The sequence below is a fragment of the Salmo salar genome, chromosome ssa11 (genome assembly GCF_905237065.1).
Source record: "Salmo salar chromosome ssa11, Ssal_v3.1, whole genome shotgun sequence".
Classification (NCBI taxonomy): domain Eukaryota; kingdom Metazoa; phylum Chordata; class Actinopteri; order Salmoniformes; family Salmonidae; genus Salmo; species Salmo salar.
In genome coordinates, this window is record NC_059452.1 from 94802288 (window position 1) to 94820137 (window position 17850).

Sequence of the window (17850 nt, forward strand, 5' to 3'; positions counted from 1 at the left end):
CCTCTGTCTGTATTCTGTTTGTACATTTGTCTATTGCTGGCGGCACCAATCACAGAGTTCAATTCTGGGTATGCCTAAATGTACTTAGCAAATGAAAGTGATTCTGAAGGGAGTTCCATTTCTTGGTTGTTACAAAACTGTAGCACATTATAACCTCCAATATTCTGGTCAATCTTTCCAATTTAGTAACTATGGCTTTCCTACAGTCCCAGTTGCAGATGTGTAATACTGTGTCAGAAGTTTGAGAGAGAGATAATCCCTTATAAACTATACATCAGACTGAATTTACAGATGATTAACATAATTAATTAACATAATAACATGGTTAGGGACAATTCAAAATGTACTGGGGTGGGGGAGCACAGGGAGGGTAGTCTGTGTTTTTATATGGAAACAGGGAGGGTAGTCTGTGTTTTTATATGGGCACAGGGAGGGTAGTGTGTGTTTTTATATGGACACAGGGAGGGTAGTCTGTGTTTTTATATGGACACAGGGAGGGTAGTCTGTGTTTTTATATGGACACAGGGAGGGTAGTGTGTGTTTTTATATGGACACAGGGAGGGTAGTGTGTGTTTTTATATGGACACAGGGAGGGTAGTGTGTGTTTTTATATGGACACAGGGAGGGTAGTGTGTGTTTTTATATGGACACAGGGAGGGTAGTCTGTGTTTTTATATGGGCACAGGGAGGGTAGTCTGTGTTTTTATATGGACACAGGGAGGGTAGTGTGTGTTTTTATATGGACACAGGGAGGGTAGTCTCTGTTTTTATATGGAAACAGGGAGGGTAGTGTGTGTTTTTATATGGACACAGGGAGGGTAGTGTGTGTTTTTATATGGACACAGGGAGGGTAGTGTGTGTTTTTATATGGAAACAGGGAGGGTAGTCTCTGTTTTTATATGGAAACAGGGAGGGTAGTCTGTGTTTTTATATGGACACAGGGAGGGTAGTGTGTGTTTTTATATGGACACAGGGAGGGTAGTGTGTGTTTTTATATGGACACAGGGAGGGTAGTGTGTGTTTTTATATGGAAACAGGGAGGGTAGTGTGTGTTTTTATATGGACACAGGGAGGGTAGTGTGTGTTTTTATATGGACACAGGGAGGGTAGTCTCTGTTTTTATATGGACACAGGGAGGGTAGTGTGTGTTTTTATATGGACACAGGGAGGGTAGTCTCTGTTTTTATATGGACACAGGGAGGGTAGTGTGTGTTTTTATATGGACACAGGGAGGGTAGTCTGTGTTTTTATATGGACACAGGGAGGGTAGTGTGTGTTTTTATATGGACACAGGGAGGGTAGTGTGTGTTTTTATATGGAAACAGGGAGGGTAGTGTGTGTTTTTATATGGGCACAGGGAGGGTAGTCTGTGTTTTTATATGGACACAGGGAGGGTAGTGTGTGTTTTTATATGGGCACAGGGAGGGTAGTGTGTGTTTTTATATGGACACAGGGAGGGTAGTGTGTGTTTTTATATGGACACAGGGAGGGTAGTGTGTGTTTTTATATGGACACAGGGAGGGTAGTGTGTGTTTTTATATGGACACAGGGAGGGTAGTCTGTGTTTTTATATGGACACAGGGAGGGTAGTCTCTGTTTTTATATGGACACAGGGAGGGTAGTGTGTGTTTTTATATGGACACAGGGAGGGTAGTGTGTGTTTTTATATGGACACAGGGAGGGTAGTCTCTGTTTTTATATGGACACAGGGAGGGTAGTCTGTGTTTTTATATGGACACAGGGAGGGTAGTCTCTGTTTTTATATGGACACAGGGAGGGTAGTGTGTGTTTTTATATGGGCACAGGGAGGGTAGTGTGTGTTTTTATATGGACACAGGGAGGGTAGTCTGTGTTTTTATATGGACACAGGGAGGGTAGTCTCTGTTTTTATATGGACACAGGGAGGGTAGTCTCTGTTTTTATATGGACACAGGGAGGGTAGTGTGTGTTTTTATATGGGCACAGGGAGGGTAGTCTGTGTTTTTATATGGACACAGGGAGGGTAGTCTCTGTTTTTATATGGACACAGGGAGGGTAGTGTGTGTTTTTATATGGACACAGGGAGGGTAGTGTGTGTTTTTATATGGACACAGGGAGGGTAGTGTGTGTTTTTATATGGACACAGGGAGGGTAGTCTGTGTTTTTATATGGACACAGGGAGGGTAGTCTCTGTTTTTATATGGACACAGGGAGGGTAGTCTCTGTTTTTATATGGACACAGGGAGGGTAGTGTGTGTTTTTATATGGACACAGGGAGGGTAGTCTCTGTTTTTATATGGACACAGGGAGGGTAGTCTGTGTTTTTATATGGAAACAGGGAGGGTAGTGTGTGTTTTTATATGGACACAGGGAGGGTAGTCTCTGTTTTTATATGGACACAGGGAGGGTAGTGTGTGTTTTTATATGGACACAGGGAGGGTAGTGTGTGTTTTTATATGGACACAGGGAGGGTAGTCTCTGTTTTTATATGGACACAGGGAGGGTAGTGTGTGTTTTTATATGGACACAGGGAGGGTAGTCTCTGTTTTTATATGGACACAGGGAGGGTAGTGTGTGTTTTTATATGGACACAGGGAGGGTAGTGTGTGTTTTTATATGGACACAGGGAGGGTAGTGTGTGTTTTTATATGGACACAGGGAGGGTAGTGTGTGTTTTTATATGGACACAGGGAGGGTAGTGTGTGTTTTTATATGGACACAGGGAGGGTAGTCTCTGTTTTTATATGGACACAGGGAGGGTAGTCTGTGTTTTTATATGGACACAGGGAGGGTAGTCTCTGTTTTTATATGGACACAGGGAGGGTAGTGTGTGTTTTTATATGGACACAGGGAGGGTAGTGTGTGTTTTTATATGGACACAGGGAGGGTAGTCTGTGTTTTTATATGGGCACAGGGAGGGTAGTGTGTGTTTTTATATGGACACAGGGAGGGTAGTCTGTGTTTTTATATGGACACAGGGAGGGTAGTCTCTGTTTTTATATGGACACAGGGAGGGTAGTCTCTGTTTTTATATGGACACAGGGAGGGTAGTGTGTGTTTTTATATGGGCACAGGGAGGGTAGTGCATTTTTTTTCATGATTTACATTTGCCATTTTGCAGGTTTTACTATATAATGTCTTCCATACAGCCACATTTCCAGAGGTGGAAAAAGTACTCAATTGTCATACATGATTAAAAGTAAAGATACCTTAATATAAAATGACTCAAGTAAAAGCGAAAGTCACCCAGTAAAATACTACTTGAGTAAAAGTCTACAAGTATTTGGTTTTAAATATACTTAAGTATCAAAAGTATAAATCATTTCAAGTTCCTTATATTAGGCAAACCAGATGGCACAATCGTACTTTATTTTTATTGACGGATAGCCAGGGGCACACTCAGACATAATTTACAAACTGAAGCATTTGTGTTTAGTGAGTCCGCCAGATCAGAGGCAGTAGGGATGACCAAGGATGTTCTCTTGATAAGTGTGTGAATTGGACCATTTTCTTGTCAAAATATAACGAGTACTTTTGGGTGTCAGGGAAAATGTATGGAGTAAAAAGTACATTATCTTCTTTAGAAATGTAGTGAAGTAAAAGTAAAAGTTGCCAAAAATATAAATAGTAAAGTAGAGTACAGATACCCCAAAAAACGACTTAAGTAGTACTTGAAAGTATTTTTACTTAAGAACTTTACACCCCTGCACATTTACTCATCTGCTTGAATGTGCTTCCCCTATCAAGGTGTTTTGGTACTTCCCTCATGCACTAGATTTTACCAGTCAAACTGTCTATCCTGCCCTCTATCCATGGTGACAATAGTGGTAGTTGGATCGTTTGTCCAGATCTGCAATAGGTTAACTAGCAATAAAACCACACATAAAATCATTCAAATCTGCGCCAACTTTCTATATAAATCCACAAGATAGAGGAATAGCTGATGGGCAGCGGAGAGGCCGGTGCGTCATTACGCATGAAAGAACAGTGAAGACACGCATCTCAAAAAGCACCCCAATTGATCTTGTTCAGGGACAATCAAATTATCGCAAAAGCCCTGTTATTTGAATGATTTCATTTGGATCAGTTGTGGCTCTACTCTGGGCATGTGTGGCATAAACACAACTTGTCACAATGTTAATCTGATTAGGCTACTTCGTCTCCTGTAGGCTACCTGCACATGTTCATCCACTCCAATGTAATATAATTCCAGAATTCAAACAGCGCAACGGCCATTACATTAATGGAAAGGGACATCTGTTACACAACACCAACAAGTTCAATGACATTCGGAAATTGTCAAACCAAGCCTTCGATACTAAGTGTGGAGGGATGTATTTTCTGTTTGGCGAGATTGACATACTCTACTTGATTGTGGCGTTGAAAAGGTAAACCATGATGATAAACGCTCAAAGTAATCGATATGCAGTTATGCGTTGCTTATTGGTTGTGTATGGTTCATTGGCACAAAAACATGGTGGAAAATTCGTCACATACATTTATATAATTTTCAATTTTGTGTCAAAATTGTAAAAATCTGATTTCCCGCTAGCTGATCATTGTCTGTAACCAGTGCCACAAAACCATGTGGTAGTGGAAATGTCGATATCCACGTTTATAACCACATGTTTGCTACAGTTATTGTTATTTATGGTGGTAATAATTATTTTTGGAGTTAATTTTATAAGGGGGGAGGGTGTGTAAATTATTTTACAGTACAAGGGGAGGGTCATGTGAAAATATTTTTACGCTGGGGGATGTTTTTTTCGAAGTTGTATTTACTGGAATTACCCACAGACAGTTGGAGAGCTGAGGCTAGGTTTACTTACTAGAATACACAATAAGATCTTTGACCTTTTTGGTCTAAGCTGTTGCAAAATAAGCTGTACTAGCTACGAGTGGTTTATCAAAGTATAAATCATTTTCATATAATAAAGCTGATAGATAATTCTCAGTCACAGGCTCGGATTTAAAAACCGTATGGCACAATATATATATATATATATAAAGTAGAAATATGGCAAGCTTTTGGACATTTTGTGAGTGTGTGTTTGTTTCTCATTGTAGGTCATTGATCTTCTTTTATTTGACTTTAGGTTAACCAGTGACGGCAAGCTTTTAGTCATACCTTCCCCCTTGTCCCTCCTACCTTCTCCATATAAACATGCACCTTTCTGCAGATTGTTTTACTTTTGGACCTGTGAGCCACCATGGAGTTTTCTGTTCTCTGGAGTTTGTCTGTAGCACTGCTGATATGTCCTCTTTATATGGGTGAGTGCCTTGAGTGCCTTACATTCAAACTGCTGTTGTTGGCTTTTCTTACCTTTTAGAAACATTTGTCCCATATGCTCCTGTATTCTGGATAGTATAACAATGGATGGAAAATAAAATGTATGTACTCAACATAAATATAGCCAAGAAGGATTTGTTTTTAACCACGTGTGTTGTTTTTGATAGGATTCACTGTCAGTACTTTTTGACTGGGTGTTCATCAAAGTGGGACTTTACATTTGGGGTGATTATATTAATATTGTTGAATATCATAATATTCAACATAAATTATAATTAGGGTCTTAAAATTCACTTGTGTACCTACACACACATGTTCAGCTTTGACACCATCCATTAGGGTTCTGTATACTATTAAGAATTCTGGTTTGGTAAAACTCGGATGTGTTCTGGTATTCTAGCCAGAATCCCAACATGGCCCAGGCCATTCATACAGGCATGCATAAAATAAATTGACATTTTCCCACACTGACCCCACAGGTGTAGGTGTTCTGTGTGAAGTCACCTGTAATGAGGAGAGAATGGACATGGAAGGAGGTAATTACACTCTCACTAAGAAGCTTGAGTATGGCAGCATTATGATATACCACTGTCCAGAAGGGTACTATCCATATCCTGCTTTAACTCGCTCGTGCCTGAAAAGCGGAACTTGGAAGCCAGCACCACGAAGAAGACCTCTTCAACAGTGCAAAAGTAAGTGACGATGCCTGATATCTTCCACGAAGACAGTATTTGAAATAAGAGAAATGCTACTGAAACAGGACCATCCATTTTGTTTTCTTCTTCTTTAGTGGTCGAATGCCCCAACCCCTTGGTTTTGGAAAGTGGTTCTGTCTTGCCTGTACAAATGCAATATTTTGTCAACAATAAGACCACGTATGAGTGTTATTCGGCATACTCACTGCGCGGTTCAGCCTCCCGTGTGTGCCAAGCCAATGGGAAGTGGAGTGGGGGCACACCCATATGCAGCCGTGACTGTGAGTAGCAAACTGTCATCTGTCTCTTCGTCTTCCTCCTCAGGACCCTCTCTGGTCAGAATGACACATACATTTCGTTCAGTGCCACAGCCTACACAATGCAGCATGCTATACTCTCCCTGCCTCCCTGACACCCTCCCTCTCCATTTCTTTCTGACTTTCTCCCACCGTTCTCTTACAGCAGGAAGTGAAGATCGCTGTGCTGACCCTGGGATTCCAGCAGGTGCTAGGAGGTCTGGTTCCAGTTTTGGCATTGACGACAAATTGTCTTACCGCTGTGACGAGGGCTTACATTTGTTGGGGTCAAAGACGCGTGTATGTCAAGAGAGTGGCCAATGGACTGGGACTGAGCCTAAATGTTACTGTAAGGCCCCAGAAAGACACCCAAAACAATAACAGTTTTCCAAGCAACACAGTCATGACTAATCATTTTTACATTTACATTTTAGTCATTTAGCAGACGCTCTTATCCAGAGCGACTTACAGTAGTGAATGCATACATTTCATATTTTTTTTCATTTCATACATTATTTTTTATTTATTTATTTATTTATTTTTTCGTACTTGGCCCCCCGTGGGAATCGAACCCACAACCCTGGCGTTGCAAACACCATGCTCTACCAACTGAGCTACAGGGAAGGCTGATCCATTGCTCAAAGACGCCAAAAGATTGTCATAGTACAGTCCAATGTCATAGACTGTGAAAAATAGAGATTTATCCTGTGGTTGTCTGGTTCTTTTGTTCTTGTTGCAGACAAACACACGTATGACACTGCACTGGAGATCACGGAGGCCTTCGGCAGTGCTATCAGAGAGAGCCTTCAGCTGGCAGCGCCCATTGGTAGGTCTTCATGACAACTAATATGTCATCAATTGTTTATTTGTTGAAGTCTTTATTCCATTTTCATTATCACCATAACTTTATCAGTATACAGTGCATTCAGAAAGTATTCAGACCCCTTGTGTCACGCTCGTCGTAAAGATGGGACCAAGGCGCAGCGGGAATGTGAATACTCATCTTCTTTTATTACAGAAGAAAACCAAAACAAACACTTAAACAAAAACAACCGACGAGAAAACAGTCCTGTTAGGCACACAGCTACACTTACGGAACAACTACCCACAAAAACCCATGAAAAAACACCCCTACTAAATAGGACCTTCAATTAGAGGCAACGAGGAACAGCTGCCTCCAATTGAAGGTCAACTCAATAAACTAAACATAGAAATAGAATAACTAGACACAGACATAGAAATAGACTAACATAGAACTTTAACCCCAAAAACCGAAACACATAAAACAAACACCCCTGCCACGTCCTGACCAAACTACAATAACAAATAACCTCTTTACTGGTCAGGACGTGACAGTACCCCCCCCCCCCAAAGGTGCAGACCCCGGATGCACCTCAAACAAAATAACACAAAAATAAACACAAAATTAAACCCCAAAACAAAAATAATCCCAAACTAAAGGGAGGGAAGGGAGGGTGGCCACCGTCACCGTCGGTTCTTGTGCTGCACCCCCCCTCCCCATCCTCCTACTATGGAGGTGGCTCAGGCTCTGGCCTTAGTCCCCAACCTAACCTGTCCACCCCCGCTGAAGGCTCAGGGCTAAGGCGCATCGCTAGAGACCTCGGGCTGATGCGCGTCGCTGGAGACCTCAGGGCTGATGCGCGTCTCTGGGAGCTCCGGACTGGAGGGTGACTCTGGGAGCTCCGGACTGGAGGGCGACTCTGGGAGCGCCGGTTCCGGACTGGAGGGCGACTCTGGCTGCGCCGGTTCCGGACTGTAGGGCGACTCTGGCTGCGCCGGTTCCGGACTGTAGGGCGACTCTGGCTGCGCCGGTTCCGGACTGTAGGGCGACTCTGGCTGCGCCGGTTCCGGACTGTAGGGCGACTCTGGCTGCGCCGGTTCCGGACTGTAGGGCGACTCTGGCTGCGCCGGTTCCGGACTGTAGGGCGACTCTGGCTGCGCCGGTTCCGGACTGTAGGGCGACTCTGGCTGTGCCGGTTCCGAACTGTAGGCCGTCTCTGCAGGCTCCGGACTGTGGGCTGTCTCTGCAGGTTCCGGACTGTGGGCCATCTCTGCAGGTTCCGGACTGTGGGCCGTCTCTGCTGGTTCTGGACTGTGGGCCGTCTCTGCAGGTTCCGGACTGTGGGCCGTCTCTGTCGGTTCCGGACTGTGGGCCGTCTCTGTCTGTTCTGGACTGTGGGCCGTCTTTGCAGGCTCTGGACTAGAGGACGTCGCCGGAAGCACTGGACGGGGAACTGTCGCCGGAAGCTCTGGACGGGGAACTGTCTCCGGAACCTCTGGATGGGGAAATGTCTCCGGAAGCTCTGGACGGGGAACTGTCTCCGGAAGTTCTGGACAGGGAACTGTCTCTGGAATCTCTGGACTGGACAGGCACACTACAGGCCTAGAGCGTGGGGCTGGCTTTGGAGGCGCTAGCCTGGTAACACGCACCTCAAGGCCAGTGCGAGGAGCAGGAGCAGGACGAACTGGACTGGGCTGACGCACTGAAGGCCTAGTGCGTGGGGCTGGTACTGGAGGTACCAGACTGGAGACACGCACCTCAAGGCTAGTGCGAGGAGCAGGAACAGGGTAAACTGGACCCTGGAGACGCACTGGAGGTCTGGAGCATACAGCCTGCACAACCCTTCCTGGCTGAGTGCTCAACTTCGCCTGGCTATACTGAGGCGCTTTAACCAATCGCACCGGCCTTTGAATGCTTCTGGGCAATATAGTGCGCATTTCTGCATAGCTCGGTGCTTTCATGATCCGTTGCTCCCCATAATAAGCACGGGGAGTTGGCTCAGGTCTACGACCTGACTTAGCCATACTACCGTGTGCCCCCCCCCCCAATTTTTTGGGGGGGGGCTGCCTCTCGCACTTGCCAATCCGTGTATATAATGCCACGTAATGGCGCCGCTCCACCTTGGCTGCCTCCAGCTCCTCCTTAGGTCGCCGGTACTCCCCAGCCTGGTGCCATGGTCCTGCCCCGTCCAAAATTTCCTCCCATGTCCACGACTCCAAATACCTCTGCTGCTCCTTCCTCCTCTGCTTGGTCCGTTGTTGGTGGGTAGTTCTGTCATATGCGTCATAAGAAGTGGACCAAAACGCAGCGGGGATATGAATACTCTTTTATTAGATGGAAACCAAAACAAAACACTATTACAAAAACAACGATGAAAAAACAGTCCTGTAAGGTGCTCTGACTATACAAGGAACAACTACCCACAAAACCCATGGAAAAACACCCCTACTAAATAGGACCTTCAATTAGAGGCAACGAGGAACAGCTGCCTCCAATTGAAGGTCAGCCCAATAAACTAAACATAGAAATATAAGAACTAGAACAAAGATAGAAATATATTTACATAGATCATAACCCAAAAACCCCAGAAACACACAAAACAAACACACCCCTGCCACGTCCTGACCAACAACAATCACAAAATGACCCCTTTTCTGGTCAGGACGTGACAACCGCTCAGGAAGGAAACGCATTCTGTCTCCTAGAGATTAACGTACTTTGGTGCGAAAAGTGCAAATCAATCCCAGAACAACAGCAAAGGACCTTGTGAAGATGCTGGAGGAAACAGGTATAAAAGTATCTATATCCATAGTAAAACAAGTCCTATATCAACATAACCTGAAAGGCCGCTCAGCAAGGAAGAAGCCACTGCTCCAAAACTGCCATAAAAAAGCCAGACTACGGTTAGCAACTGCACATGGGGACAAAGATTGTACTTTTTGGAGAAGTGTCGTCTGGTCTGATGTAACAAAATAGAACTGTTTGGCCATAATGGCCATCGTTATGTTTGGAGGAAAGAGTGGGATGCTTGCAAGCTGAAGAACACCATCCCAACCGTGAAGCACGGGGGTGGCAGCATCATATTGTGGGTGTGCTTTGCTGCAGGAGGGACTGGTGCACTTCACAAAATAGATGGCATCATGAGGCAGGGAAATGATGTGGCTATATTGAAGCAACATCTCAAGACATCAGTCAGGAAGTTAAAGCTTGGTCGCAAATGGGTCTTCCAAATGGACAATGACCCCAAGCATACTTCCAAAGTTGTGGCAAAATGGCTTAAGGACAACAAAGTCAAGGTATTGGAGTGGCCATAACAAAGCCCTGACCTCAATCCCATAGAAAATTTGTGGGCAGAACTGAAAAAGCGTGTGCGAGCAAAGAGGCCTACAAACCTGACTCAGTTACACCAGCTCTGTCAGGAGGAATGGGCCAAAATTCACCCAACTTATTGTGGGAAGCTTGTGGAAGGCTACCTGAAACGTTTGACCCAAGTTAAACAATTTAAAGGCAATGCTACCAAATACTAATTGAGTGTATGTAAACTTCTGACCCACTGGGAATGTGATGAAATAAATAAAAGTTGAAATAAATCATTCTCTTTACTATTATTCTGACATTTCACATTCTTAAAATAAAGTGGTGATCCTAACTGACCCAAGACAGGGAATTTTTACTCTGATTAAATGTCAGGAATTGTGAAAAACTGCGTTTAAATGTATTTGGCTAAGGTGTATGTAAACTTCCGACTTCAACTGAAAATAAGGTATTTCTGTTTTTTATTTTTAATACATTTGCAAACATTTCTAAAAATCTGTTTTCGCTTTGTTATTATATGTGTAGATTGATGAGGAACTGTTTTTATTTAATCCATTTTAGAATGAGGCTGTAACGTAACAAAATGTGAAAAAAAGGGAAGGGGTCTGAATACTTTCCGAATGCACTGTATTTGCCAAACCTTTCACATATCCTCAAATATCCTCCTTTTCCACCTGTGATTGTCAAAGTAAGATATCCTGCTGGTGCCTTTCAGATGACACAGATCAGGAAGGAAAGAAGATCACAATAGATAAAGCTGGAAAGCTTAACATATACATTGCTATGGACATATCTGACAGCATTGCGGAGGAAGAGTTTGACAAAGCAAGAAATGCTGTCAAGAAACTTATCATAAAGGTATGTCACAAGTCACTCACAAAGTATGTTATGAAGCTGATAGAAATGTCTGACAATATGGAATCAGTTATTGGTTTACCACAGTATTCCTCTCACATTCTTTGACAGATCATTAAACATTATCCTGTTGTCTTCACCTTTCACAGGTTAGCTCCTTTTCAGTCAGCCCAAATTATGAAATCATTTTCTTCGCTTCTGACGTATTAGAGGTTGTCAACATAATAGATTTTTCTGGAGATAAAAGAAAACCACTTGAGGATGTCTTGGCTGACTTGGACAAATTTAAATATGATAGTAAGCAAAACATTTACCATATATGTACTTACATCATCATTGCCCAAACAATACACTTATCCAGTGGCTAGGTCAAATGTAATGTGACAAACAGTGTGTTTGTGTGTGTGCACGTGCACTTTTTCACAGCTAGAGATAATGTTGGGACCAATCTCAACCTTGCCTTTAAAACCATCCTGGAACGCATGGCCATCCAAAAACTACGAAATGAAATGCTATTCATGGAGGTCCACCATGTCCTCATCTTTTTCACAGATGGTACTGTATTGCTATTACTCATGTATATTTGTATGGAAAGTGTTTGAATGTATTGCAGTTCGTAGCTTGTTTTTTGTTGTTGTTTTTTTAAGCTTTTGTTCACTATGGTCAGCTCAGTAATAATCCCTTGAATCTCTTTACTTGCAGGTGCTTACAACATGGGGGGTAGCCCCGAAAACACAGTGGCCAAAATTAGGGAAGCGGTGCACATGAATAACAAGGAAGAACGGGATAAATATCTTGGTGAGGTCAAAACTTTTGTGTGGTCTTAACATTTAACAACAACCTGACATTCTACTCTCAACTATTCTCCCCGTTTTGAAGACCTTCGGATCAATTTACTCCAAAAATATTTTAGGAACTGTTGGGATCTTAACTTGCAAGTTAAAATTGTAGAATACGCAAGGTGGAATTTGTTTGTGCATCAGCAGTTTCTCTTGTTATGTCAGTCACTGATAGTCAGTCAATTAGCCCACCCCCAATAAAGTTGCCCATCCCTGGTGACTTTCTAACTATAGACTGAGCAAGGCCTAAAACACGCACACAACAGTTTGCTCAGGAATAATGATCAACCATTTCTGAACAATGATTTGTGGCACTCGGCACAGTACAATATTCAAATTCAAGCCAACTATCGTCTCAAGTATATTAACGTTCTTGATTAATCTCATGCCTAACGTTTTTGGCACTTCGTCTTGTTTTTTGTTTTTTTAGATGTTTATGTTTTTGGTGTCGGAAGTGAAATTTTTGATGAAGATATCGTGCCACTAGTGACAAAAAGGAACGACGAGAGGCATTACTTTAAAGTAAAGAATGCTATTGAATTGGAAAAAACCTTTGATGAAATAATTGGTAAGAGTCCTAATTTAAACAACAATATAGAAGAATGTGTAGATTTCTATGCGTCTCTGCATGGATATTCTGTATTTTAGTGTCTTTATCAGTGTGTTGAGTCACCTCTCTCGTCCAATAGATGAAAGCAAGATTGTGGGTTTATGCGGACTCCATAGAAACTATGATAGTGGTACCGCAGACACCATACGTCAGAGATACCCCTGGATGGCACGGATTGACAACACAGTAATTACTCATGCCTGATTTTCACGCTTGATTATTTCATCAATGACCCAGTGGCCTTTCTTCATGTTCTGATTTGATTTAGTGTGCACTGTCATTACCAATACATGACAGATATACTAACTTATAATTGATTCGATTTAGTTTAAATGACAATATTTAAGTTAGAATTTGATTTGATCGCTAACAGTATACAGCAGACCTCGCCTGTCATTTAAGTCCTGAATTCAATCATCACTCATAGTGTGTTTCTGCAATGCAATGTTTCAGGTTGTGCTATGGGAGTGATAAATGGCTCACACACCTCCCATACTCTATCTCATCCCAGTGCATGAAAGAAATTGAAATCTGGTTGACATTTAAATGCGATATTGATGCAAATGCGTTCCTGTTGTCATTTACTGTATGTATGTTCAACCTCTCTCTCCTGATACCATAGCATGAGGATGGAACAGCTAGTAAATGCATGGGGTCTCTGGTCACTCGCCGCTTCATCTTGACTGCTGCTCACTGCTTCAAGTTTGAAGACAAAGCAGACAAAATCCGTGTTACAATTGGGAAAAATCAAGGTATAACCAGCCCCCCCCTTCAAAAACATTTGCACTTACACCTAAACATTTTTGAAAATATATAATCTTGTTTTTTCAAGTGATTATCATCATTACAAGGAAATCTGTCCGGATGCCACTTGAACAAGGAATCTGGTGATATTGTAAATTGTAAGCAATAGGTTTGTTGAATTACACTCTGGTCCTGCCTCTTAACAGTTGTAAAGGGAGCATCACGTATAATATTACATCCTGATTATAATATCAACGGTAAAAAGAATGACGGGATAAAGGAGTTCTATGATTACGATGTAGCTCTTATCCAACTGAAGGAAGATGTAGATATCTCTATCAACATAAGGTAAGACTTCTGACATTATGCTGAAGGTTACCAGAATGAATACAATGACACAGCCCTTCAGATCTGAATCTAAATCATCTCTGTAGTAACGTGTGAAGAACACGTTGTTTCCTTTACCCATTCTTGCTTTACTGTGTTCCTCAGACCAATTTGCATCCCTTGCACCAAGGAAACAAGTGGCGCTTTAAGACTGGTAGGAGAGGCTATCACCTGCAAGCAACAAGGTACAGTTACAGCACACATAGCCTATTCACCAAGATACACAAGGTTCATCTAGGCACTGTATGTTGCCTTGCCTCATATATTGTTCTCCTTGCAGAACAGATATTGTTCAAAAATCCTTTAGAAGAAGTCAGTTTCATTTCATTTGATAAGAAGGAACAAATGGATCAACGTAGCGATGCCAAACTAAAGCTTCAGCATCAGGTGAGTGCTTGTATGATGTCTGACCACACACACACACACACACACACACACACACACACACACATCAATGGATGATGCCCATATTGCGCCTCTCATATATTTCTCTCTTTAGTTGAGGGACAATTGTATCAAAATGGCTGCTACTGAAGTAGAAGGCATAACACCACTTAATCTAAAGGATGTTGTGACTGATAACTTCCTGTGCACGGGTGGGAAACAACCTCATAGAGAGAATATTGCCTGCAAAGGTATGTTAACAGTTCATGGAACATTAGATGAGGCATTCACTGTTTGTTTATATCTATTCTCAATGTAATGCGAACCTTATGATTTGAATGAGTATTATTGTAATTGAAGTATTGTAACTTGTTAAAGATGAAAAGGGTCTCTATTACTTTGTCTTACCTTTTCATTTGTTTGCATGTGTGCACTTTTATGTGTGTTTACGTGTGTGTGTGTGCATGCGCGTGTGTGCAGGTGACTCCGGTGGAGCTCTGTTTAAGGATTATGATGAATACCGCACCATCCAGGTGAGACATTCTGACCATATCTACAGTACATACAGCAGATAAACAGGCTCTAGCAAAGTGGCAACTTTCTATCTACTTTCCTCATACTTTTTGCTCTTTCCTTTTTTCTTCAATGAATATTCCATATTTATTTCTGTAAAATGTATTTGCAAACATCTGGGGTCTTCGTAATCTACAGGTAATTAGTGCTGTACTGACACCTCTTCCATTCTTCATAGGTTGGAGTGATCAGCTGGGGAACCAATGACCTGTGTCCTGGTGGTAACAGTGATGTCAAACAGGAGTCTAGCGAAAACTCCAGAGATTTCCACATCAACCTCTTTAAAGTTGTGCCGTTTCTGAAGAAGTATTTGGGGGATGACACAAAAGATTTTAAACCTCTTGAGTTTTTAGAGAATTGAAGAGTTTCATTCCAAAACGCTCTATTTTCAGAAATGTTGGTTAAGTAGCTTTTATTGTTTAAAGAACTTATACAAGAGAATGGTGTGTTTTTTCACTCTCTAATTATGGCATGGGGTTATTCAATGACAGATGTATTTGTTTCAAATCTATCACTTGATGGTTTCATTTCAGAGAGACGAATGATCATGTTTTTTTGGCAAAACACTTTTTTACACAGTCAAATGTAACACAACTGTACAAATAAAACATTTGTAACATCAATATAAACATTTAAAAAAAAAGATTCAATACAGTAATATGAGATCTATATGTAAAACATTTACATTTGACATTTAGTGGATGCTCATATCCATAGTGACACAGTCATCTTAAGATAGCTAGGTGAGACAACCACATAGCGTAGTGACTCACAGTCATCTTAAGATAGCTAGGTGAGACAACCACATAGCGTAGTGACTCACAGTCATCTTAAGATAGCTAGGTGAGACAACCACATAGCGTAGTGACTCACAGTCATCTTAAGATAGCTAGGTGAGACAACCACATAGCATAGTGACTCACAGTCATCTTAAGATAGCTAGGTGAGACAACCACATAGCATAGTGACTCACAGTCATCTTAAGATAGCTAGGTGAGACAACCACATAGCATAGTCAAATATTGAGTAAACAAACATTCCATTCCAACTAAACAATGGATATATACTGTAGCTTTTTGCAAAACACCACATTTTAATACACATCTACAATCTATTCATAAAAAATCTGAGAACAGTAATATTTTACACACACATGAAAGTACCCATAAGCAATAATTTCTAGTGAAAAAAATACAAATGTGAAAAATGTGTATATAGCGTTTTAGAAATAGAGACAGTGATAAAGATGTCTTAACAAAAGTTGATTTACAATCATGTATCTACTGCACTGAACAGACACGTCTTACCAAAATAGGTTGTTGAATCGAACTCTAGTTATCAATGAAAGTGTGTTCTTAACTAATGATAATTAATAAACTCATTACCTGAACTTCAAGCATTTCCTTTCTGTAGTCCATCCATGTATAATGCCTGGTTTTAAAGCCTCTTGGTCTTTTCTCATTTGGAAAAAAGTCCATCCTCCACCCTCTCTCTCTCTTCTGTCCTCTCTCCTCCATGGCCCAGAAACCAATCAGTGTTTGAGTAGTATGAGGCCTTTTCTCGTTTGGGAAAAAGTCCGTCCTCTCTCCTCCATGACCCAGAAACCAATCAGTTGTTGAATGGTCGAGGAGTGTGTAAATTCGTTATTAGGCAAACGGAAGATGGGCCTTCAATCCCCGATAGCCTCCTTTGGGCAATGAAGTGTATTCTATCACAGAATAGTTTTGATATCTGCCATACCCCCCTTTGAATCAGCTGTTATATTGTCAGAGGAGAAAAGCATGCGCACATTTAAAAACAATATGCTACGTATCCTTTTGTATGTAAAATGTCTTGCACAACTAACTTAATTCGGTTTTAACACTTTACACATTTTTGGTGGATCCACCCTTCTCTCTTTATGTAGTGTTGTCTCTTGTGTCGTGATGTGTTTTGTCCTATATAATTATTATTTTTCTTAATTTTTTTATCCTAGCCTCCATCACCGCAGGAGGCCTTTTGCCTTTTGGTAGGCCGTCATTGTAAATAGCTGGACTCCACAGCTGGACTCCAATCAATTTGTAGAAACATCTCAAGGATGATCAATGGAAAGAGGATGCACCTGAGCTCAGTTTTGAGTCTCACAGCAAAGGGTCTGAATACTTAAGTAAATAACGTATCTGTTTTTTGTATATGTATATATACCACACATTTGCAAAAAAATCTAAAAACCTGTTTTTGCTTTGTCCTTATGGGGTATTGTGTGTAGATTGATGAGATTTTGTATTTATTTAATCCATTTTAGAATAAGGCTGTCACGTAACAATGTGAGGAAAAAGTCAATGGGTCTGAATAGTTTCCGAATGCACTGTATGACAGATTAAGTATTTCCTCCTGAGACCCCCCAAAAAACATTTGGTATGAACAAACATCTTACAAGATTGTTTTGGGAAAAAATATTGAAGTGTAAATTTTATTATAAGTGCAAAATTGTCCCCTGTAGTGTTCATTAGGACATTAATATGAAATAAAATGTACATTACAGTCAATTGGTACAGTAGGTGAAAAACAGTTTTGGCATCCAGGTATCCACTACAGAGGACAATTCTTGATAAGCTCTTATTTAGCTCTTATTTAATGTGAAAAGAATATTACACAGTCCTGACAACTCACTTATTTCTAAGATACACACTTAATAGAAAAATTAGAATATCAAACTAAAAAAAAAATGTAATTAAGTTACACACACTACTTTTCAAATTTCCACAAAATGTGCTAATTTTGACAGCAGACATTTTTTTTTTACTAGGAAGATAAAGTTGTCAAAGTCACACCCCCACACGTGATATCATTTAAAAGGCCAGACTATCCCCTCAAAGGGAAAACAGGACTTAATACAGTGACTTGTATGGCCTCAGAGATATGGACCAAGGACTGATGTCTACTAGAGAGAACAAAAATAAATTGCTGGGTCTCGGGAGGATATAGGCCAGAATTACACTTAGTGTACAAAACCTTAGGAACACTTTCCTAATATTGAGTTAGTTACATGACCTTTTGTCATCAGAACAGCTTCAATTCATCGGGGCATGGACTCTACAA

General features: G+C 41.4%; 1 protein-coding gene across 1 annotated transcript; it reads left to right on the forward strand.

The window, feature by feature from the left end:
• The first annotated feature begins 5153 nt into the window (after positions 1–5153).
• LOC106563698 (complement factor B) lies at positions 5154–16165 on the forward strand. Its single transcript, XM_014129510.2, has 18 exons — positions 5154–5250; positions 5749–5961; positions 6060–6245; positions 6427–6609; positions 7000–7086; positions 11093–11235; positions 11382–11529; positions 11659–11787; positions 11935–12030; positions 12502–12639; positions 12761–12867; positions 13304–13433; positions 13632–13773; positions 13918–13997; positions 14093–14199; positions 14312–14447; positions 14677–14729; positions 14948–16165. Exons 1-18 carry the CDS (start codon positions 5190–5192, stop codon positions 15128–15130), a joined length of 2322 nt encoding a protein of 773 aa, XP_013984985.1. The 5' UTR covers positions 5154–5189; the 3' UTR covers positions 15131–16165.
• Positions 16166–17850: the final 1685 nt, after the last annotated feature.

Coding starts and splice junctions, on each gene's coding strand:
- LOC106563698 (XM_014129510.2), top strand. CDS start 5,190: ATGGAGTTTTCTGTTCTCTGGAGTTTGTCTGTAGCACTGCTGATATGT. Junction 11,530..11,658: donor GGACAAATTTAAATATGATA/GTAAGCAAAACA, acceptor ACTTTTTCACAG/CTAGAGATAATGTTGGGACC. Junction 12,868..13,303: donor TGGCACGGATTGACAACACA/GTAATTACTCAT, acceptor CTGATACCATAG/CATGAGGATGGAACAGCTAG.